Source organism: Schistocerca serialis, chromosome 2 (genome assembly GCF_023864345.2).
Source record: "Schistocerca serialis cubense isolate TAMUIC-IGC-003099 chromosome 2, iqSchSeri2.2, whole genome shotgun sequence".
Lineage (NCBI taxonomy): Eukaryota > Metazoa > Arthropoda > Insecta > Orthoptera > Acrididae > Schistocerca > Schistocerca serialis.
In genome coordinates, this window is record NC_064639.1 from 427,457,777 (window position 1) to 427,479,892 (window position 22,116).

General features: G+C 43.0%; 1 protein-coding gene across 1 annotated transcript in view; it reads right to left on the minus strand.

Annotated features, from left to right (window-relative positions):
- Positions 1-22,116, minus strand: part of LOC126456037 (adenylate cyclase type 3) — a 418,454-nt gene that overhangs the window by 220,109 nt on the left and 176,229 nt on the right. The window contains exons 5-6 of the mRNA XM_050091793.1: positions 10,522-10,680; positions 4,943-5,081 (exon numbers count right to left, since the gene is read on the minus strand). Coding sequence (XP_049947750.1) covers positions 4,943-5,081; positions 10,522-10,680 — 298 coding nt within the window. The remainder of the gene's footprint in view (positions 1-4,942; positions 5,082-10,521; positions 10,681-22,116) is intronic.

A 22,116-nucleotide genomic window follows, 5' to 3' on the forward strand; every position in this document is an offset into this window, starting at 1 on the left:
GTCATATTATGGCCCCCGTTGTCCCATGCATCTTTTGTCGCACAAACTTTTGAGCTCCTATTATAGTTTCGGAGTTGTTCTTGGCGGGAATAATTAGTGACTCGCCCTGTATACAAATGAAATAGCAATTTTCATCTTTCCTAACCGTTCAAGGGACAACACTGCTTTGAAGAACCATAAATAACATATAAACATTATACATAATTATCATACACTCTACATAAGCGACTAGCGCGGAACGTGATACCAGATGTAGGTTGTATACCTAACACCTTCTAAGGTCAATAAAAACTGGATTTTCAATATTTCACGTGATTATTGACCGAATTGAAAAATCTAAAACTTTCTTACGACATACCCATTAATAGGTACATCCTTTTTAACACAGTAATACAAGTTTTACAGTTACAAACTGTGCGTTTGTCTTGAGACATCGTAACTGACGGCGTGCAAATATCCGGACTTTATTCATCCACTATTTGAGAAGGAGAACACTTAGTGAATTCCAACAAACCTTACATATAATGTCAACCTATGTGAAACATTTTTTCGCTGACGAAACCCCCACAAAATGATGAAATGGAAAGTTTATCGCCTGCTACAGTCTTGCTATTCATCCATTAAAACTTCAGTATAAGGCAAGACGTTTAAATTTATTACTTCTTTACTACCGACTTTATTCGCAACAATCTTTGTAGGCAGTATCTACGTATATCACTGAAAGCATCGGCAAAGTTATATAATTGTAGAAAACATGTTTTTGGAGATACGGCGTTATAAACACAGATATGTGTCTAAAAACTAGCTTTTCTCTTAAAATGGAGCGCAAATTACCTGGACTATAATCATCCAGTGGAGGACGAGGAGATTAGTGTTTAACGTCCCGTCGACAACAAGGTCATTAGGAACGGAGCACAGGTTCGGATTAGGGAAAGATGGGCAAGGAAATCGGCTTTGCCCTTCGGCAGGAATTATCCCGGCATTTGCGTGAAGCGATTTAGGGAAATCACGGAAAACCTAAGGTTGGCAGGATACGGGTTTGAACCGTCGACCTTCAGAATGCGACTCCAGTGCGCTAACCACTGCAGCACCTCGCTCGGTATTCATCTAGTGTCTCATAATGAAAACACCTGATGACTTCCAACAAACTTTGAGCATAATTTCAGACCTTTTAAGAACTTTTCTCGCTTACATGCTTGACGTCAAATATTTAACAAGTTAACTCATTTGTAAAGTAATCAGACATTTGAAGATCTTTTATAGAAAGGAGTTCGATTCCTTAACGAATCAAGGGTTTACTGGTTAACACCATCAGTTTTCGCTGAATCAGGAGTGTGTCACTGTAAACTAATAGGACCAATTACTGTATGCGGATGGACAGTGAAACGATCGACGTACGATGACATGTTCAGAATTGTAATCCCCGTTACGTTGAACTTGAATGCGGACCGTGTTGCACCCAAATTGTCAACTATTGTTGAATTCTGTCATTTAGCATCCTTCTATACTGATGGTCTCATATCGTATTTTTTATGACATCTCTCTAAATAACATTTCTGTTCTAAACTTGGAATGCGTAGTAATCTGACGAAAAATCTCCCGCAACACCAAGCGCTCTGATGGCGTGAAACACGAAACTGCTTCGACGTACTAAGTATGGAATTAGAAAAAAGGTTACTAGCAGTTTTAAATGATTACACTATTCTTATAAATCCATTGGAAGCCTTCACTGACAATCCGTTGTGCGTTGTAACAGAACGAGCACACTGTCAGTTTGCACTCCTGTTTGCATCACAACTGAGAAATGTTACTGTTTACGGCAGTATCTGGTTGTCTATGCTGAATGTATGTTCACCCCGTGTTCGGCAGACAGAGCTACCATATCCGGATACAGCTTCTCCGGAATACGACGTGCAATCAACAAACCGAAGACATTACCGTATACGTTGTACATTTAGCGAATTATCTGCGGAACTGTAACCGAGATACAGTTCGAGACCTCCTCTGTGAATGCCCGGTCTCTATATGAAATCGAAGTTCTTTCGCGCTATAGATATAAATGTGTCGTTGAACGATTTCCTTAAAGGCGTAAAGTAGAGGAGAGAAACAAGGGGTCCTGGAACTGTCGTAACATTACCGATATGCGAAGTGTTTCGTGCTGAAGCAGACCAGGAAAACGATACGTCTTACTTCTAGAGAAATCTTCTTTGTTTAAACGAAGCAAAGCTTTCATTCCGTTCCGCAAATAATCCTCTTAATTTATCTAGGTTAGGGGTTTGAGAAGAGAATTTGTTTCAGAAGTGTCACAGACTTTCTGCATTTTTATTCTGTTGAATACTTGCTTTATAGGAACACCGCACAGTGAAATTCTTGTTCCACGTCGTTTCAAAATTAAACCATCAAAAACAGTTTTAATCGGAACAGTAAAATTCTTTATATCCACCTCGGTAGCTGCCCAGTCAGCTAGACGGATTGGTAAACGGAAGGATCCGGATTAGAGACACACAATGTTTAAACGACCAAGCGAGGTGACGCAGTTGTTAAGAGGAAATAACACCATCGATTTCCTCCAGTCCAGTCAGTGAAACAAAGTAAAGGGGATTGCCATAAGCAGCCTTTGAATACAAACAGCGTCACGGCAGCAGCTATGCACGTACAAGGTCCAAATACCTCAAGGAAAGAGCGATCTGGATGCTAACACATAAGAAATGAGACTGAGAACTTCGTGTATGTTGTTAAAAAATGAAAGACATCCCTACTGACGTGCCTAGGAGTCCGAAAGAACAAACACACACTAACATTATATATAACGCGAAGACGGCCAATGGTCTCTTCAGTGCAAATGGATAACAGGCTCAAAGCCGCAAGTAATGAGAATAATGGGGAACGGGTACTACATTAGTGGTTGAGCTGGTGCGTTTCTGGCGCCAGTTTCCATCGATCGTCATTTTGATCTTTGAGTCGACTTCGATGCTTACTTGTCTTCTGCTGATCTTTGGCGGCGCAGATTTAACGGCAGCGCGTGCCAAGAGGACGAGTCGGACAACGAAGGAGCGGGGCCAGCGGCTACGGCGTGTTGAGTCGTGAGGGCAAATACACCGCCCATGGTGATTTGGTTGTCCTAGAGGTCCGAAGGACAAGCTCCTTCGAGTCTGTAATAAGCTACGCCGGCCGATTGAACTGGAGTCGCCGAGTTGCTTCGGTGGGTTGCGTGCGGCTTAATTGAATATGCCAGTGTACTAAAAATCCTTTGGAATTGGTTTAGTTGTTGCTCACTTACCTCGGTGTCGTGACTAACTATCTTGACGGCAGTTGAGGAACTGTGGCTAAACCCAACCAACCGACGTGAACCGTGGTTAAAGACCTAGCTAGAATTTCAATGAGTAATAAGTAAGCCCAGCTCTGGCGTTATAAGACACGCCGAGATACGTCCTCTGTTCTATCTTGTAGTTCATTCGTTTGGCGTGTAAATGTGCGCCGAGATAATTCTGGTCATGTTAACTTTAGGGCATGATTTTTAGCGAAGTTCTTAATCAAAGTTTAAGGGCTGGCACCGGCCAAGTAACTCACGGATGCTAATTTGTTTCTATTCAGTTGTATTGATCACCTGTTCTTTAGATAAGATTGTGTAGTTTATGTCTCAGAATATTGTCTGCCGTTGATATGTGTTGTGTTACAGATAATTGGAAGTGGTCGACGCGAGCTTACTGGGAGAAGAGCATCACAGGGGCAGAGAGATATTTAAGGTTATGTGTTATGTTGTCACTGTTGCGTGATTCCATCTTTCCGGTGGAGAATTATAGCATCTGAAGTTCAATTGCAGTGCAAAGTTGAGTATCTTTCTATGTCATTTCATGTCTCGTGGATCTCTCTTATTGATCTGAATCCTTGGTCTGCTCGCGTCTATCGTTAATTCACACATAATACTGAAGCGACCTCATTTTAGGGATATTGTCATATTCTAAGAATATTGTTGATTAATTAACTGAGTAAGAAAACATGGCTCTGAGCACTATGGGACTCAACTTCTGAGGTCATTAGTCCCCTAGAACTTAGAACTAGTTAAACCTAACTAACCTAAGGACATCACACACATCAAGGCCCGAGGCAGGATTCGAACCTGCGACCGTAGCGGTCTCGTGGTTCCAGACTGCAGCGCCTAGAACCGCACGGCCACTTCGGCCGGCCAAGAAAACGTGATGCAACACCTTAATTGTTTTAGTCATTTGTATATAGTTTTGTTTAGGAAAGTTGGCCAGCCAAACCTTAAAAGATCTGTGTTCTTACCCTTAATCTGTTCCTCAGCTGATTGGAAGTAATGAGAGTTTTGATGGGAATTGTATGGACATTTGTATTATTTAAGTAAAGGTTTACCCGAGTATATTTACCTAGTCATATTCAAATTTCAATTATGGGTCTTGTTCCGGCTAAAGAAATTTGTTATTTGTCCAAGTGATCTGGCCTTGTAAGGCAGTTTCCTGTATTATTGTGATTGTATAATGCTTTTCACTGTAATAAAATATGTAGAAACTACAACGGATTACTATTGTGATTTTGATGTGTCACTACCATTACCACATTTCAGTGGTGTGCGGATAAGTTCAGAATTTGAGTCTGACGGGAGGCGTGCTAGGACAGTTCATGCAGTTACGATGGGCAATGTGCCTGGATGGCGCAGTGGTCAGCACATCTGCCTAGTAAGCAGGAGACGTGGGTTCGTATCCTGGTCCGGCACAAACGATCCCCCATTGATTGAAATCAATGCCCGATCGAAGTCAGTGTGTGTAATTCTTTTGGGTCTGAATGTCACACTGTTGTCTTTATCCCTCCCGATGGCTCTTCCCTTTCACACATACAGACATACACACACACACACACACACTATACTTGATCTCCTACACAGATCGCTGCAGCGGGGCAGTGTGCGCGCGCGGCCACCCACCGGCTTCAGCGTGCGGACGATGAAGAAGGTGCGGATGCCCGCCATGCGCAGCATCTCCTCGCGCTTCTCGCCCAACGCCGGCTCCACCTCGAACTCGCCGTTCAGGAAGCCCAGCGTCTTCTCCGAGATGTGCACCCGCCTGCAAGAACAGGCGCGAGCGTCACTCTGTGACTACTAACATCCTTATACTGCGTAAAAAAAAAAAAAAAAAAAAAAAAAAAGCCACGTGCACTCACATATAGCTCGGAATATGAATACACATTCGGAAGAAATTGCCACACGCACAAGAATTGTGTCCAGTGTCACCTTGGAATAATATGTGCATACTGAGGGGATGTCGTCTTAGATTACAAAAATGGTTCAAATGGCTCTTAGCACTATGGGACTTAATATCGGAGGTCATCAGTCCCCTAGACTTAGAACTTCATAAACATAGCTAACCTGAGGACATCACACACATCCATGCCCGAGGCAGGATTCGAACCTGCGACCGTAGTAGCAGTGCGGTGCCGGACTGAAGCGCCTAGAACCGCTCGGCCACAACGACCGGAGATCGTCCATACGCGGCGCTCAGAAGGCTTGTCTGTGCACCCTATGTTTTGACGCTACAGGCAGTAACTGTACTTAGTTTAGAGGTGAAAAGTGTTTGCAGCATTCATTCTAAGATACAATCATGCCCCATCGGCGATTACATAATCCTGTCGAACAACTTCAGCTATTTGCACCGGCCCGCACTGTGGGCCGGCGGGAAGCTGGATGGACGTACATTGCTGCACTTGTTGTGCACAGTGTGTCGGTGGTGTTTCGCTGCTTGCAGCAGCGATCTGTTAAATATTCGTACATCCGTAGACGAGATTCTGGACTTTCGCGCACGTCACGAGGGTCAACGGATTGTGTTAGCAGCGGTGGTCGACGAAATCCGACCACGTGCTTCAACAGCTGTGTCACCAGTGACCATTGAAACCGTCTGCTGGCAGGTGTACTATGTAGCAGAGATATTTCCACACAAAGACTCTGCAAGCCACCTGATGGAGTCTCGTAAGCGCACTCCTGATACCACTATCTGATCCCCCCTTCCTTCTTGCTTTCGCGAGTGGCGCCTGATAAGAATAATTTTTCAAATTTTCTCGGTGTGATCATTTCGCGAGACATATGTGGAAGGAAGCAGTGAAATAATATGTTGTCCTACGCTTCCCGGAAAGTACTCTCTCGAAATTTCAATATTAGACCTCTCCGTTTCGTAGTGTCTGCCATTGGGATTTGTTGAGTATCTCTATAACACTCACGGGAGGACCAAACGATACAGTGACTGAAATTTGCGCTCTTCATTGGAACTTCACTATCTCTTCAATCAGTCCTGTCTGGTAACGATCCCACATTGATGAACAGTACTCAAGAAACTGCTGAACAAGCGCCTTGTAAGCTACTTCTTTCGTGGATGAATTACATTTCCTAAAGATTCATCCCGTGAATCTCAGTCTGGCATCTGCATCTGTTTTAAGTGGCCATACCACTTACGGTCGCTCCGGATAGATACTGCTAGATATTTTACGGTAGTTACTGTCTCTAGAAATTTGTCATCAATTGCATAGTTGTACTGCAGTGGATTTCTTTTCCTGTGTACTCATGAGACACAATAATTGAGGATGCCTGTGGCAGTAAATGAGACACTAGCGATGAAAAGACCTCATGACAGATGCCGTTACTCACACAATGGCACCTACTGAAAGTAGCATCTTCTTCTCCTCCATAGAAATCTCTCCTCTCACGTTGTGCAAGGGTAGCTGGAGTCATTTCCATACATGGAATTTTTGTTTATTGTCTGAGGTGTGTTTTATTTCGTTAATAGGCTGACTTTAGAAGATAAATCGCTAGAGATATAAATCGAACGCGCGACTGTCAAAGTGCCAAGAATATATTTTGTTTACAGCGTTGACAGTGGGACGTCTTCTAACGGTGAAGCTTGTCAGAAATGTTCTAGAGATGAAGGCAGCGATGCCAGTTCAGTGCGTACTTGCGCTGGCGGTAGTTAATTCCGAGACCGCGTGCTCCGGAATGCGGTTTATAGCTCTGCTCGGAATAACATGCATTGTTGAATCACGATTTTAGGAACTGCGAGGACTGTCATTGGGAGAAGTGTCTGAAACTGGTTAAAAAAGAACGACTCATGTTGACTTCCCTTTACAATAATGTTGTACGAACTGTCAGTAAAAGGCTACGATCAGGAGAAATGCGTGGTTCGATAGATATAAATGATGATACAGTTGAGCATTATTTTAGTCTCTTGTTAAGTCAAAGAATATACGTTATATACTTTAGAAACCGCTGCTTCGGAAAGTGGATTATTTGCTATTACTATGGTTATTGTCGTGAAGTGTGTTATGCAATTGTGACGAATGACAGGCTTGCTATAGGCGATAAAAAGAAGGTCGTTTCAGTAAATGAATCGCACATCACAGCTCGCAAGTACAGACAGGACGACTTCTGAAAAACGAAACTGAACAAGTAGGGGTGTTTGGAGACATTGAAAGGCTGTCTCGGAAGGGCTTTAGTGTCTCTTATTAAGCGCTTTATCTAGCCAGGAACCAAATAAATTACCGATGTTTGAAAGTTCTACAATAGTTTGAAAGAAGAAGGACTCGAACACGAATCTGTCAACCATTCAATCAAATTTGTGTTTTCGAAATATCGCTCGGCTCATACGCAGAATTTCGAGGTCTTGTGAAAATCTCTTCAAGCCTCTATTAAGAGGCAAGATCGGGAAACATTTCAGTACCTGTATTTCCACGGTCTCCGGTTGGGAGGCAAAGAGCTTCCTTGCGAAACTCTCGCAGTTTTCTTTAGAGATACTGCAAGAGTGTATCCCAGCTGCAGCAAAATAGGATTGCTCCCTACACAAAAGGCCAAACTGTCGATGATAAAGATCTGGTTGACGTGTAACGTAAGTTAAATTATTGAATTTCGAGACATAAATTTTTACGATATGTACTTTATTTGTTACCTCTCCAGTTGTATATCATCAACGAGCTACGGGTGATCCGTGTCCGGAAAGAAGCCAGTTGCTTTATTCTTACACTGAAGTTCATCTTTTGTCGTCAACGCTGTAATCAAAATCAATACCAGGTGCCATGCGGTCGATATACGGTATATTGTCCACAAGTAATCTTAGAAATTACCCCTTGACAAAATTTTACCAAGATACTGCACCACGCGGGATCAGCCGAGCGGTCTGGGGTGTTGCAGTCATAGACTGTGCGGCTGGTCATGGCGGAGGTTCGCGTCCTCCCTCGGGCATGGGTGTGTGTGTTTGTCCTTAGGATAATTTAGGTTAAGTAGTGTGTAAGCTTAGGGACTGATGACCTTAGCAGTTAAGTTCCATAAGATTTCACACACATTTTTCCCCTTCCACACACACAAACGCTGCAACGTCGGCAACAATCGAACGCCTTGGAGACACTGACATCGATCATCCTCGATACTTTCCCTACTTGGCACCATACAATATTCATCTGTTTCCAAAACTTAAAGAATACCATTCAGTGCTTCACTTTGATAGTGATGAAGCGGTGGAAGCAGAGGTGAGGTTGTGGCTCCGTTAATAATGTCAAACAGTGTTCGTCGCCAGGGCGACTAAGTTGAGAAGTAAATGTGTAAACATAAAGAATAAAGATGTAGAAAGTTAATAACGTTTGTTTTATTTAAAAAGTTCGGAAGCATTACTTTTCAGCTACGCTCGTATATATTATCCTCACACGTCATGCTTGGGATGAAATCTGGTAGTTATTATTTAGTTATTACCTCAATTTGGTAATGCAGCGGCTGGAATTGCAACAACCATTTTACTCGCATACAGTGGGTTGTGAGGTGGCAGTGTTCAGTTATGTCTATGCTAGTAGTCGTTTGTTACAATCGTAGTAGCGAACACGGTTGCGTATGTAGTCTGAGTATATTTTGTGTTTCCTCTGATTAACATTTAATTTATGACTTATGACATAAAATTTTCTTGCTTAGATGCCTAATGTCTTATTTTTTGTATCGTAGCGTACAATTTTATTATTCTTACGTAATGGGAACTTATGATGAGTGATTCTCGTGTAGCTCACATTACAATAAACGTGTGTCTTTATTACCTTATATACTGAGTAAAAAATATTCAATCTTGTTCATCTCATTCACATGCGATTATGTTTAACGTTTGATCTTTGCTTAAAACAAATGCACATAATTGTTGGTCAGGCAGCACGATCAACGACATGTCGATCGAGACACCGACAATTTGAAACCGTTATTAATCTAACAAACTAAATAAAGTGTTCTGCGCATCCCACTGTGTTATTTCTTCTAGATATTTCCGCTGCTGCACATTTAGTGTTATGAATGAAGTAACTGTCAATAACACACACAGGGATATTAAAAATGGCAGCTCCAGTTGTAACAGTTTTTTTTAAAATTGAAAAACACAAAAAAGTATTCCGTTACATTGTGGCAGAGTACTAAAGCAACCAGTTTCGAATTATTCCGGAATAAAAGTCTTGGCAGCAAAATTATTTAATATCGGTGACGCATTGAGCCCTTTTGGGGCATCATCAGAATGAATAAAAGTAGCTGGATATGTAACACATTCGTCATAAAGCCATATAAAATGGAAAATGGACACAGCAGTAACTCGGTAAAACATGTAAGTTGCAAAGTGGACTTTTAATACACTATCTGACTACGCCGTAACAGTACAAAATAGGGGCACGCTTTCAAAATAAACGCGATGTGAGCCGCACACAGCACAATCTGGATTACGACGGATGGGTTACACATCCAGCTACTTTTACACGCTCTGATGTTGCTCCAAAGGGCGAAGCGCGTCATTGATATTAAATAATTTCGCAGCCAAGACTATTTTTACTCCGAAACGACAACAGGACTTGTATACCAAACGACACCAAGCACGTATACGGTCAAATGAACAAAGTGCGAAATATCAACGGCGCTCATCTCATGTCAAATGATAAAAATTCATTTGAGACCGAAGACAATAATGTTTTTCAATACAAGTTTAGTACAGCTTGAGCTGATATTTTGCAACATGTAAAGAGTTTGGATCTGAACATTCTCCTCATGTAGAAATTAATAAATCTGAACGATGATGCGGAAGTTCTTTCCCAAATTAAGACTCAATTCCTCTTTTGGTTCTACATCCTATACTTAATGGATGTCTACATAGTTTCTGATGCACACAGTACATTTCAGTATAAACCATTGTGCATCATTGTTTACAGCTCGTATTAGGATTCCGCTGAAGTGCTGGTAGTGTCTCTTAGAAGCTAACGAGTGCTGTATCTCTCCACACCATTGCTTCTGGCGTCGCTAGCTGCCCTATTCAATACTGTGTATCAGAAATTCAACACCATCAGGCTCGACGTCTGGTATCACGGAACAGTTTATTGAAGTTGTGATTGTTTCACATGTCAACTTCGTAAAGCATGCGTTATACTAGTACGACACAAATACAAAGATAGGTGTACGTAAACACAAAACAGGCCTGCTGCAAGCACGATGTGAAGATGCAGGGTGTGAGTTCGTACCCGGGCAGGCCGCTGCTCTCCATCTTGTTGGCCAGCTCCACATCCTTGGAGTAGACATCGAACTGCCACTGGCGCTGCCCCAGCACGCCGGCCAGCACCGCACCCGTGTGGATGCCGACGCGCATGTCCACCGGCGAGTTGGTAGTCTGCTGCACGTACCTGCCAACACACGCAAACTCTGTAACTCCAGTGTACTTGGTGTAGGTGTGATGGAATAATGCCTGGGAAGAAAGATCAAAGTCGTACAAGGATTACTCAATGGCTCCGGCATCTGTGCCGACTACCTGCTTTCTGTCTTGAGGTAAATTTTGTTAGGCACAAATGGATCGGCTATATGTCCTTTCTGTTCAGCGATGGTAAACATACACTACTGGCCATTAAAATTGCTACACCACGAAGATGACGTGCTACAGACGCGAAATTTAACCGACAGGAAGACGATGCTGTGACATGCAAATGATTAGCTTTTCAGAGCATTCTCACAAGGTTGGCGCCGGTGGCGACACCTACAACGTGCTGACATGAGGAAAGTTTCCAACCAATTTCTCATACACAAACAGCAGTTGACCGGCGTTGCCTGGTGATACGTTGTTGTGATGCCTCGTGTAAGGAGGAGAAATGCGCACCATCACGTTTCCGACTTTGACAAATGTCGGATTGTAGCCTATCGCATTTGCGGTTTATCGTATCGGGACATTGCTGCTCGCGATGGTTGAGACCGAATGACTGTTAGCAGAATATGGAATCGTTGGGTTCAGGAGGGTAATACGGAACGCCTTGGTGGATCCCAACGGCCTCGTATCACTAGCAGTCGAGATGACAGGCATCTTATCCGCATGGCAGTAACGGATCGTGCAGCCACGTCTCGATCCCTGAGTCAACAGATGGGGACGTTTGCAAGACAACAACCATCTGCACGAACAGTTCGACGACGTTCGCAGGAGCATGGACTATCAGCTCGGAGACTATCGCTGCGGTTACCCTTGACGCTGCATGACAGACAGGAGCGCCTGCGATGGTGTACTCAACGACGAACCTGGTGCATGAATGGGAAAACGTCATTTTTTCGGATGAATCCAGGTTCTGTTTACAGCATCATTATGGTCACATTCGTGTTTGGTGACATCGCGGTGAACGCACATTGGAAGCGTGTATTCGTCATCGCCATACTGGCGTATCACCCGGCGTGATGGTATGGGGTGCCATTGGTTACACGACTCGGTCACCTCTTGTTTGTACTGACCGCACTTTGAACAGTGGACGATACATTTCAGATGTGTTACGACCCATGGCTCTACCCTTCATTCGATCCCTGCGAAACCCGACATTTCAGCAGGATAATGCACGACCGCATGTTGCAGGTCCTGTACGGGCCTTTCTGGATACAGAAAATGTTCGACTGCTGCCCTGGTAAACACATTCTCCAGATATCTCACCAATTAAAAAAGTCTGGTCAATGGTGGCCGCGCAACTGGTTCGTCACAATACTCCACTCACCACTCTTGATGAACTGTGGTATCGTGTTGAAGCTCCATGGGCAGCTGTACCTGTACACGCCATCCAAGCTCTGTTTGCCTCAATGCCCAGGCGTATCAATGCCGTTATTACGGCCAGAGGTGGTTGTTCTGGGTACTGATTTCTCAGGATCTATGCACCCAAATTTCGTGAAAATGTAATCACATATATGTTGTAGTATAATATATTTGTCCAATGAATACCTGTTTATCATCTGCATTTCTTCTTAGTGTAGCAATTTTAATGTCCAGTTGTGTATATATTTTATAGGGACTTTCGTGTCTAAAATTTAGTTCATCGTTGCTCATGTTTTATTATCCTGACAACATGTTTATGATCTGCCCAAACAGCAACGCATCGAACATACGGGTAATATTTGAGAGGGAGAGTGTAAGAACAGCGGAGGCGTTGAGTTATTGCCAAACAGTCAGCGGATAGCAATACTCTTTTTAGCTAAGTTACACTTCGTGAAATTCGGAGTATCCTGACGAAAGGAAACATTAAATCTCTTTATGTACAGTCCGAAATGGCTAAGGAGGTGTTACTGTTGGGCAAAAGATCGTATAGACACCGAGGAAATTATTACGTTCCTCGTGCGTGCGGTGGATGTACGTTTGATATTTCCCAAACTGTTTCTGAACATTTTGCAGAACATCAAAGGCACATTTAACTCTGAGACTTCATTGGAATACATAGTAATCAGATCCGTGATCTTCTAGAATCAAAATGTGCCTGAAAGCAGGCACTCGAGGCTAAGAGGCTACAGAAGAATATGACGAAATGTTTTGGCATTCCAGCAGAAGAGGTGGCGTTTCTAGAGCACTTCCACTTCAGAAGTTGATGTAATCTCTGTTAAACATAGGCAGTTTCGTTGATTCATTCAAAGCGTCACGGTGACCTGAATCAAAGATCGACTATTGGTTAAAGTAACGGTCACAAAAGAATCACTAGATGATCACAATGGCCGACGTAGTCGAAAGCTCGAGTTATTCAAATATGGTGTGTGAAGAAGACTAAGATATCTATATTCAAGGATGTGGTGCAGAGAAACTTTATTTTCGTTCTGGAATAATGGTCTAAAAGATACCCCAGATGGTTAAATTGTAACGTCTGCCATTGAGGTAGCAAGTGGGATGTGAACATCTGAGCTTCATACGTCCAGTTAGTTACTGTCACAATTTCATGAATGACTTACGTGGACGTTCCTGGGCATATTGAAATACTGTAGTTCGGTCTCTCTCCATTCTTCAGCATAACAACTGTGCATCACTTTGAGATGGTTAACTGTGTGTGCCCGTGTGCATTTTATTATTATATATGTTTTTTAGGTTGATTGTGGAAATAAGGATAACAGAGAGGGCAAAATCCAGTGGCAGCAGATACTGTAGCATCACTCGCGTTAACATCAAATGGACATGGCATCACGTGGACGGGATAACATCAGCAGTTGCATATCATGACGCTCCTGAGTCACAGCGCAGAGGTTTCATTTTTAGAGTATGACATTATTACACAATTTTTGGTCAGTAATTTCACGTTTGTTGATGTTGTGGTCTTCAGTCCGGAGACTGGTTTGATGCAGCTCTCCTTGCTACTCTATCCTGTGCAAGCTTCTTCATCTCCCAGTACCTACTGCAGCCTGTATCCTTCCGAATCTGCTTAGTGTATTCATCTCTTGGTCTCCCTCTACGATTTTTACCCTTCACACTGCCCTCCAGTGCTAAATTTGTGATCCCTTGATGCCTCAGAGCATGTCCTAACAACCGGTCCCTTCTTCTTGTCAAGTTGTGCCAGAGACTCCTCTTCTCCCCAATTCTATTCAACACCTCCTCATTAGTTATGTGATCTACCCATCTAATCTTCAGTATTCTTTTGTTGCACCACATTTCGAAAGCTTCTATTCTCTTCTTGTCCAAACTATTGATCGTCCTTGTTTCACTTCCATACATGGCTACACTCCATACAAATACTTGCAGAAACGACTTCCTGACACCTAAATCTATACTCGATGTTAACAAATTTCTCTTCTTTAGAAACGCTTTCCTTGCCATTCCCAGTCTACATTTTATATCCTCTCTACTTCGTCCATCATCAGTTATTTTGCTCCCCAAATAACAAAACTCCTTTACTACTTTAAGTGTCTCATTTCCTAATCTGATTCCCTCAGCAACACCCGACTTAATTCGACTACATTCCATTATCTTCGTTTTGCTTTTGTTGATGATCATCTCATATCCTCCTTTCAAGACACTGTCCATTCCGTTCAACTGCTCTTCCAAGTCCTTTGCTGTCTTTGACAAAATTACAGAGTCACCGGCAAACCTCAAAGTTTTTATTTCTTCTCCATGGATTTTAATACCTACTCCGAACTTTTCTTTCGTTTCCTTTACTGCTTGCTCAATATACAGATTGAATAGCAACGGGGCGAGGCTACAACCCTGTCTCACTCCCTTCCCAACCACTGCTTCCCTTTCATGTCCCTCGACTCTTATAACTGCCATCTGGTTTCTGTACAAATTGTAAATAGCCTTTCGCTCCCTGTATTTTACCCCTGCCACGTTTAGAATTTGAAAGAGAGTATTCCAGTCAACATTGTCAAAAGCTTTCTCTAAGTCTACAAATGCTAGAAACATAGGTTTGGCTTTCCTTAATCTTTCTTCTAAGATAAGTCGTAAGGTCAGTATTGCCTCACGTGTTCCAATATTTCTACGGAATCCAAACTGATCTTCCCCGAGGTCGGCTTCTACGTTTTTCCTTTCGTCTGTTAAGAATTTGCGTTAGTATTTTGCAGCTGTGACTTATGAAACTGATAGTTCGCTAATTTTTACATCTGTCAACACCTACTTTCTTTGGGATTGGAATTATTATATTCTTCTTGAAATCTGACGGTATTTTGCCTGTCTCATTCATCTTGCTCACCAGATGGTAGAGTTTTGTCAGGACTGGCTCACCCAAGGCCGTCAGTAGTTGTAATGGAATGTTGTCTACTCCCGGGGCCTTGTTTCGTGTCAAGTCTTTCAGTGCTCTGCCAAACTCTTCACTCAGTATCGTATCTCCCATTTCATCTTCATCTACATCCTCTTCCATTTCCATAATATTACCCTGAAGTACATCACCCTTGTATAGACCCTCTACATACTCCTTCCACCTTTCACGTTACAGCCGCTTGTCCCCATACAGCAGAAAATTGGTCTGGAAAAGTGTTTCGGCAGTAAGAAACTAACCCCAGTAATGCACATCATAATGCAAATACAATTATTGCAGAGATACTTAATAACCTTACAAACATCCTGGGACCTAATACTTAACGTTAACAACTGTAATATTGCTTACATTTCCAATTTATTACGTTTCGTACCAACATTTAGTGTTTCAGGCCACATCGCCTCACAAACGTGTAATTGCTTGCCCATTGGTGCAAGTAATCATGCCTGTCTCATGTACTGAAACAGATCATAGGCTTTATTAGAAACCATGGATATACAGGGCTAGAAAGCCAAGACAGGAGACCCAAAATATACCCAGAACGAGTTAGGGTTTCGAGTTGTGGTTTTTGCAGAGTTACAGTCGTCAGTTACCGATTTTTTCCATGATAATTCAGCATTTTAGCTTTTCCCACAGCACATAAAAGCATGTTAACGTTTTATTAATCCTAAGTTTCAGTTTATCCTGGTGTACGTACGAAGATCTGTTCGCTTGTTATTGGTATACAAATTTCGAAGACGTCTATAAAGATTTAACTCGCGATGTAGAGTGTAGATTGAAGATGATACAGAAACACCACAACTCGAAACATCTAAGAGGAAGATGAAATTTCTCTTAAAAGTATTTGCTAAGTAAATAGTACAACAAAACAAGAACTTTGTAGTATGTGAATTGGGAAACACAATTCTGGGTACACAGCATTGCTAACTGCTGTGTGATAAGGTCGTGTCATAAACAGCACTTACCTGAAAGACTGTTGTAATCAGATTCATTTGGTTTAAGTACACAGCACACACTACTGTACACTGGCGCCGTTTCCTATGCAAAGGACGCGTCGCATCCGACACCGCGTTTCGTAGGAAGGTTAAAATAAGGATTATCGTTGTAATCCTTAATTTAGTTCAGTTGTGGTATAATTTTCAATACCGAAAATTTAAAAATTTGTGTACAACTAGTTATTTAATCTCTAGAGTACATTTCAAATAAATTTTTCCTAGGAAAGCAGTATTTCGTTTATGGTCAATTTTTCTACTGGAACATGTTGGCTCCTATGTCTTGAGTGGATTGGGCTCATGAAAGTATGAGCAACAGAAAAGACATGAGAAATATTTCAAGCATTAGTATATCTGAAACAGAATAACTGATTAACTGAACATCACCTGTATTCAGCTGAAGCTACCAATCTAAACAAAATATCAAAAACATTTGAAGATGAACTCGCACACAGTTTGTGAAATATATGGAACGTCGCAATACGCTAAATCTGTCAATGAAGACACTCTTCTCACAAATACTTTCTGCGTATGTAATAAACACAAGGCCAATTATCTGATAACAATTGAAACTGAGATATTTCTTACTTTCGCTGCTTATTTAGACACTTTGTGTCGTGACAGTCGGAATGCGGGGAGAAATCTCAATGGATAGAGTGTGATACGAGAGTCAAGAATATAGTTGTAGAAAAAGTCCACCAAAATTGCAATAAAGTTCACAGATGTGTAGTCATAGGATACCTCCTAATTAGTGTCAGACTTCCTTTTTTTCGGCATAGTGCAGCAACTCAACGTAGTATGCATTCAACAAGTCATGGAAATACTGAGCCATGCTACCTCTACAGCCGTCTGTAACTGCGAAATAGTTCCATAACCGGGAAATAGTTGCCAGCGCTGGATTTTGTGCACGAACTGACTTCTCCATTACGTCCCATAAATGGTCGATGGGATTCACGTCGGGCGATTTGGATGGCCAAATCATTAGCTCGAATTTTCCAGAATGCACTTCAAACCAATCGCGAACGGCTGTGGCCCGGTGACAAGATGCATCGCTGTTTGAGAACATGAAGTCCATACTAGCTGTAAATGGTCTCGTAGTCGCCGAACAGAAGCTTTTCCCGTCAATGATCTGTTCAGTTGGATCAGATGACAGTCCATTCCATGTAAACACAGCCGACACCATTATGAAGGCAGCACCAGCTCGCACAGGGAGTTGCTGACAACTTGGTTCCATATCTTCGTGGGGTCTGCGTCACAAGTGAACCCTACCATCAGCTCTTGCCAACTGATTCAAATGGTTCAAATGGCTCTGAGCACTATGGGACTTAACATCTGTGGTCATCAGTCCCCTAGAACTTAGAACTACTTAAACCTAACTAACCTGAGGACGTCACACACATCCATGCCCGAGGCAGGATTCGAACCTGCGACCGTAGCAGTAGCGCGGTTCCGGACTGAGCGCCTGAACCGCTAGACCACCGCGGCCGGCTTGCCAACTGAAATCGGGGCTTATCTGATTAGGTCACGGTTTCCAGTCTCTAAAGCGCAGCTGATATGGTTACGAGCCCAGGAGAGGCAGTGAAGGCGATGTCGTGCGTGCTGTTAGCGTCGGTGGTCTGCTGCCATAGCCCAATAGCACCAAATTACGCCGCAGTATCCTTTAGGACCCGTTCGTCATACGTCCCTCATTTATTTCTGTGGTTATTTCAAGCATCGTTGTTTGCTTATTAGCACTGACAACTCTGCGCAAACGTCACTGCTCTCTGTCGTTAATTGAAGGTCGTCGGCCACTGCGATGTTAGTGGTGAGAGGTAACGCCGAAATTTGGTATTCTCGACACAACTCTTTACACCATGGATCTCAGAATATTTAATTCCCAACGATTTCCGAAATGGAATGTCCCACTCGCTTAATCTGTTAATTCACGTCGTGTAGCCATAATCGCGTCGGAAACTTTTCCACGCGAATCATATGAGTAAAAATGACAAATCTACCAATGCATGACCTTTTATGCCTCGCGGTCGCGGTACTTCCGTCATCTGTATATGTGCATATAGCTATTCCATGACGTTTTGTCACCTCAGCGTACAGCACCAATATTAACAGCAAAACATCGTCTCGATGCTTATCCTGCCAAGACAAGAATATACCACAGATTTTTGCATCTAGAAAGTCTCACTATCCGCTGTTAAAAATTTAGCATAAGGCGTAACAGTTGAGAAAAAAGAATGATTGCAAAATACACTACTTCAATGAAAATTAGAAGAATGTAGGAACCCAGGAGATGGTCCAAATACTTTCACCTCTCTTACTTCTGGGACCTGAAATCTAGTAACAGTGGAAAACACTCGACTCGCACTGGAAAGGATGCACGTTCAGACCCCTTCTCGGCTTTCCAGTTTAGGTTAACGGTGATTCCCGTAGATAAGGGCTGTCTTTGTGAGAAGACACGGTGCTCCTCTCTTTCCCAAATCGAAATTGCACCGTGTCTCTAATGACCTCGAGGTCAGCTATATGTTAAACCCTGATCATCTTACACTCCTTCCTTGAATTCTACTGTCTCCCATACGATATGTTGGAAAAAGCAAACTTCCTTGTTCTGGAAGTACAGCGTGAATGTTCCCGTGCTCCACAGACTGTCGACAGGGAGAAGTGCATTAGCACGATAGACTGGCCTACAGCGGCTGCGACCGCGGCCGTTCCAGTGCGTTAGCCCCGGGAAAGAGGGAGGGCCACTCGTGGCTGGCTGCGCCGCGCCGCCCCGGACCCTGAAAGGCCGCGCCTGCTATCTGGGGCGGCCGCCCGGCCTGCCAGCTGTGGGAGAGGGGCGGGCGGGCAGCCCGCAAAGTGGCAGCCCCTGTCGCTGCCGCTGCCCGCACAACTCGACAGCTCACTCACATCGCAGCGCCACATTGCTGGGCGGCACGCGAATGCCTTCCAGCACGGGCCAGTTTCGGAACTAGCCGCTCGCCCTAAGTATTGATTTGCACATGCCGCCGTAATTCACACGCCCAACCTTGGGCTTTCATTGTCTCTTGTAATCCAGCAGAGAACTTATTTGCTCCATATACCATCAATTCGTCAGTCTACGCGTTTATTTTCTAGTACAATTTCTTCTGAAAGCTCATCCTGCTACCTTATTCGTTTGTTTTCTTTTGTGTCCTAGTACGTAACTAGAGTCACTTCTGCACTGCCCGCTGACAATCCTACTCTGTTTTCGAACTGTTTTCTCACTATTGGTCAAGATATCAAACCGTAATTCACAACTATAAATACGCACTAATTAAAAAGTTTTCTTTTCACACGATTTCGGCACTTCGTTACAAGAGCCCTGTTTAGTTCCACCAAAAGTATTACAGACATTTTTTTCTGTTCTGTTCATTTCGTTTTTGGCCAGACTGAGTAAGTGAAGAGGCGAGGATTGGTAAATACAGCATAAAAAGAAATAGCAGTGGGCATTGATTTATATCAATGCGGACAGTTGAAAATTTGTGCCAGACCGGGATTTGAACCCGTGTCTTCTGCTTACTAGGCAGATGCCCTGACTACTACCATTTGGACACAGTGGTCAACACAACTGCGCGAAATACCCTAGCACACATCCAAACAGACGAAAATTCTCAGCTTATCCACTCACAACGGTGGTGTGCCACATTGGCCATAATCCTTATCACTCACGGCGTTTCGAAGACTCCCGTGAGTTTGAGCTTGGTGTGTACCTGGAGTAGTCACTGGTCTTCCATGCCTTAATTACATATATGTAGTATCTGTTCTTCCAGACATATAGCATACTTACCACGACCTCGGCACGAGAAACTGTTGTCAGCGAGTCTGTTCTAAGTCCATAACAGTTCTAGAGCGATCTCCTCACTGTGGCTAATTAATGCCCTTCGTGAAAAATTTATTTCCTAAAAGTGTTGAATTGATGAGAAATGACAATCAAATGTAACTTATATTTTTAAATGATGAGGCAAAGAATATCAGGCAGCTAAATACTAAATCTGATGTTTGTTACGACCGATACAGATTTATGATGAATGCCTTTTTTGGGGTAAGTTTGAAATGATATCAATATGTGTTTCGTAACAATTTTATTCACTGGTTGAACATAGAAACACTGAATGTCCATGAATACTACTTATTTTGCTTTTCACTGCAACATCAAAGCCTGGTACCGCTTTGTGATCGCTGCTAATTCGAAGGTAAGCTTTTAAATGTAAGTCTGTCAGTAAGCATCTGTGGATAGACTTCTTTCTTTTCTTTCTTTGCCAAGCGGGGTAGCCGCCTTAAGCCACGCGGCTACCCTGCGCGGCTCCCCCCGTCGGAGGTTCGACCCCTCCCTCAGGCATCGGTGTGTGTGTTGTCCATAGCGTAAAGTTAGTTTAAGTTACATTAAGTAGTGTGTAAGTTTAGGGACCGATGACCAAGCAGTTTGGTCCCATAATATCTTACCACAAATTTACAGTTTTTACTTCTTTAAATAGCTGTTAGCGCAAATCTTTAGATCCGAACATCGACATAATCGTAACTGCAAACTTGTAAAGTTGTGAAAAGTTATGTACATTTAAATTCTTATACGAGTCTGCAGGACTTATTTTAGCATGAAACTCATCACTCAGCTGCCTGTCACATTGCAGGTCTATATGTTCCAACTGCAGTTATGCATCCCGCACTTACGTGTTATGAATTGATACGGGGGTGTCTCATCTTCACTCTGAAGTTCCTAACCGGTTCTATTCTGCTTTCCATGGGTTTTAAAAAAGCTGATCTCCACTTCAATTAAATACGATTGCGTTTAGACTACGGCGAACCTAACGTACTCTCATTCCCCTGAAGACAGCACACAGTTTGCACTTTCCCCACGCTAAATAATGGCAACTGACTGTCACTTTTGACCGCTCATCACACAAAAGATATGAACACAAGTGCAACGTTTCTGGAAAGAGAAATGTTCAATTTTTTGTGGCTTCAATACGGGCACCATGTGTTACGAGACAAATATCAGAACAGTGGTTCATTTCCTGCCACGCACGAAGCATCTGGTCTCTAGTTATAGAATTCACAGCTTTATGAATGAGATGTCGCGGACTTTTAACACTGTTAGGCACGGAGGGGTAAAAACTCGGTATTTTCCGTAACACCACAGATAAAAGCCACACAGTGTGAGGTCTGGCGACCTAGAAGGCTAACGGCGATGAAGTTTATCTTCTTCTCATCCTCTTCTAATTCACCATCCTGGAATGGTCTCATTCGGGTAACGTCGGACGTTCTTAGAGAAATTCTGTAAGGAAGGCAAATGGCACTTCTAAGTACTTTGCGTTGTCCTAATGGGCGTATTCGCATATAATAATAACCATAATAATAATAATTTTATGAAGTGTCTAACACAAAAGGGGCACTCAAGGAGTTTCCGTTCGCAGGCCGTACAGCCAAGGATCGGTATGCCAATCGTGCAAAATCGCCGTAAGCAATGAGGCAATCGTCCCACCGACGCACCAGGTCAGAAATACCTGTTTGGTGCAACACTGTGTCCTGTTACACGAAGAAATCCCTAACGGCCTGAAGCACGCGTCCGACAGGAATCGACGACCCTTAAAGGCCTTTTTTAAGGGAGATAAGGTATGATAATAGCGTGGGGAGTAATCAGGACTATAGGGAGGCTGCCCGAGTGCCTCCCGCTCGATTTCTTTCTCTAATCACGTCCGACGTTACCTGAACGACACCATTCCAGGGCGTCGGTTTGGAAGAGGAGGAGCAGAAGATGAACTTCATGGCCGGTGGTCTCCCAGGTCTCCAGACCTCACACCTTGTGACACTTATCTGTGGTGTTACGCAAAAGACAGCGTTTTTATCCCCGCTACGCCTACCACTCTTGAAAGTCTGCCACACCGCGATGTTAAAGCTGTGAATTCGGTAACGACAGTCCAGCTACTTCGTGTGTGGCAGGAAATGAACCACTGTTTTGATATTTGCCGTGTAACTCATGGTACTCGTATTGAACGCACTGAAATTTGAAATTTTGTCTTTCCATGAAAGTTGGAATTGTATTTCCATCTTTTCTCGCTTGGTAGCAATAAATGGTTGAAATCTACTCCTTATTTTT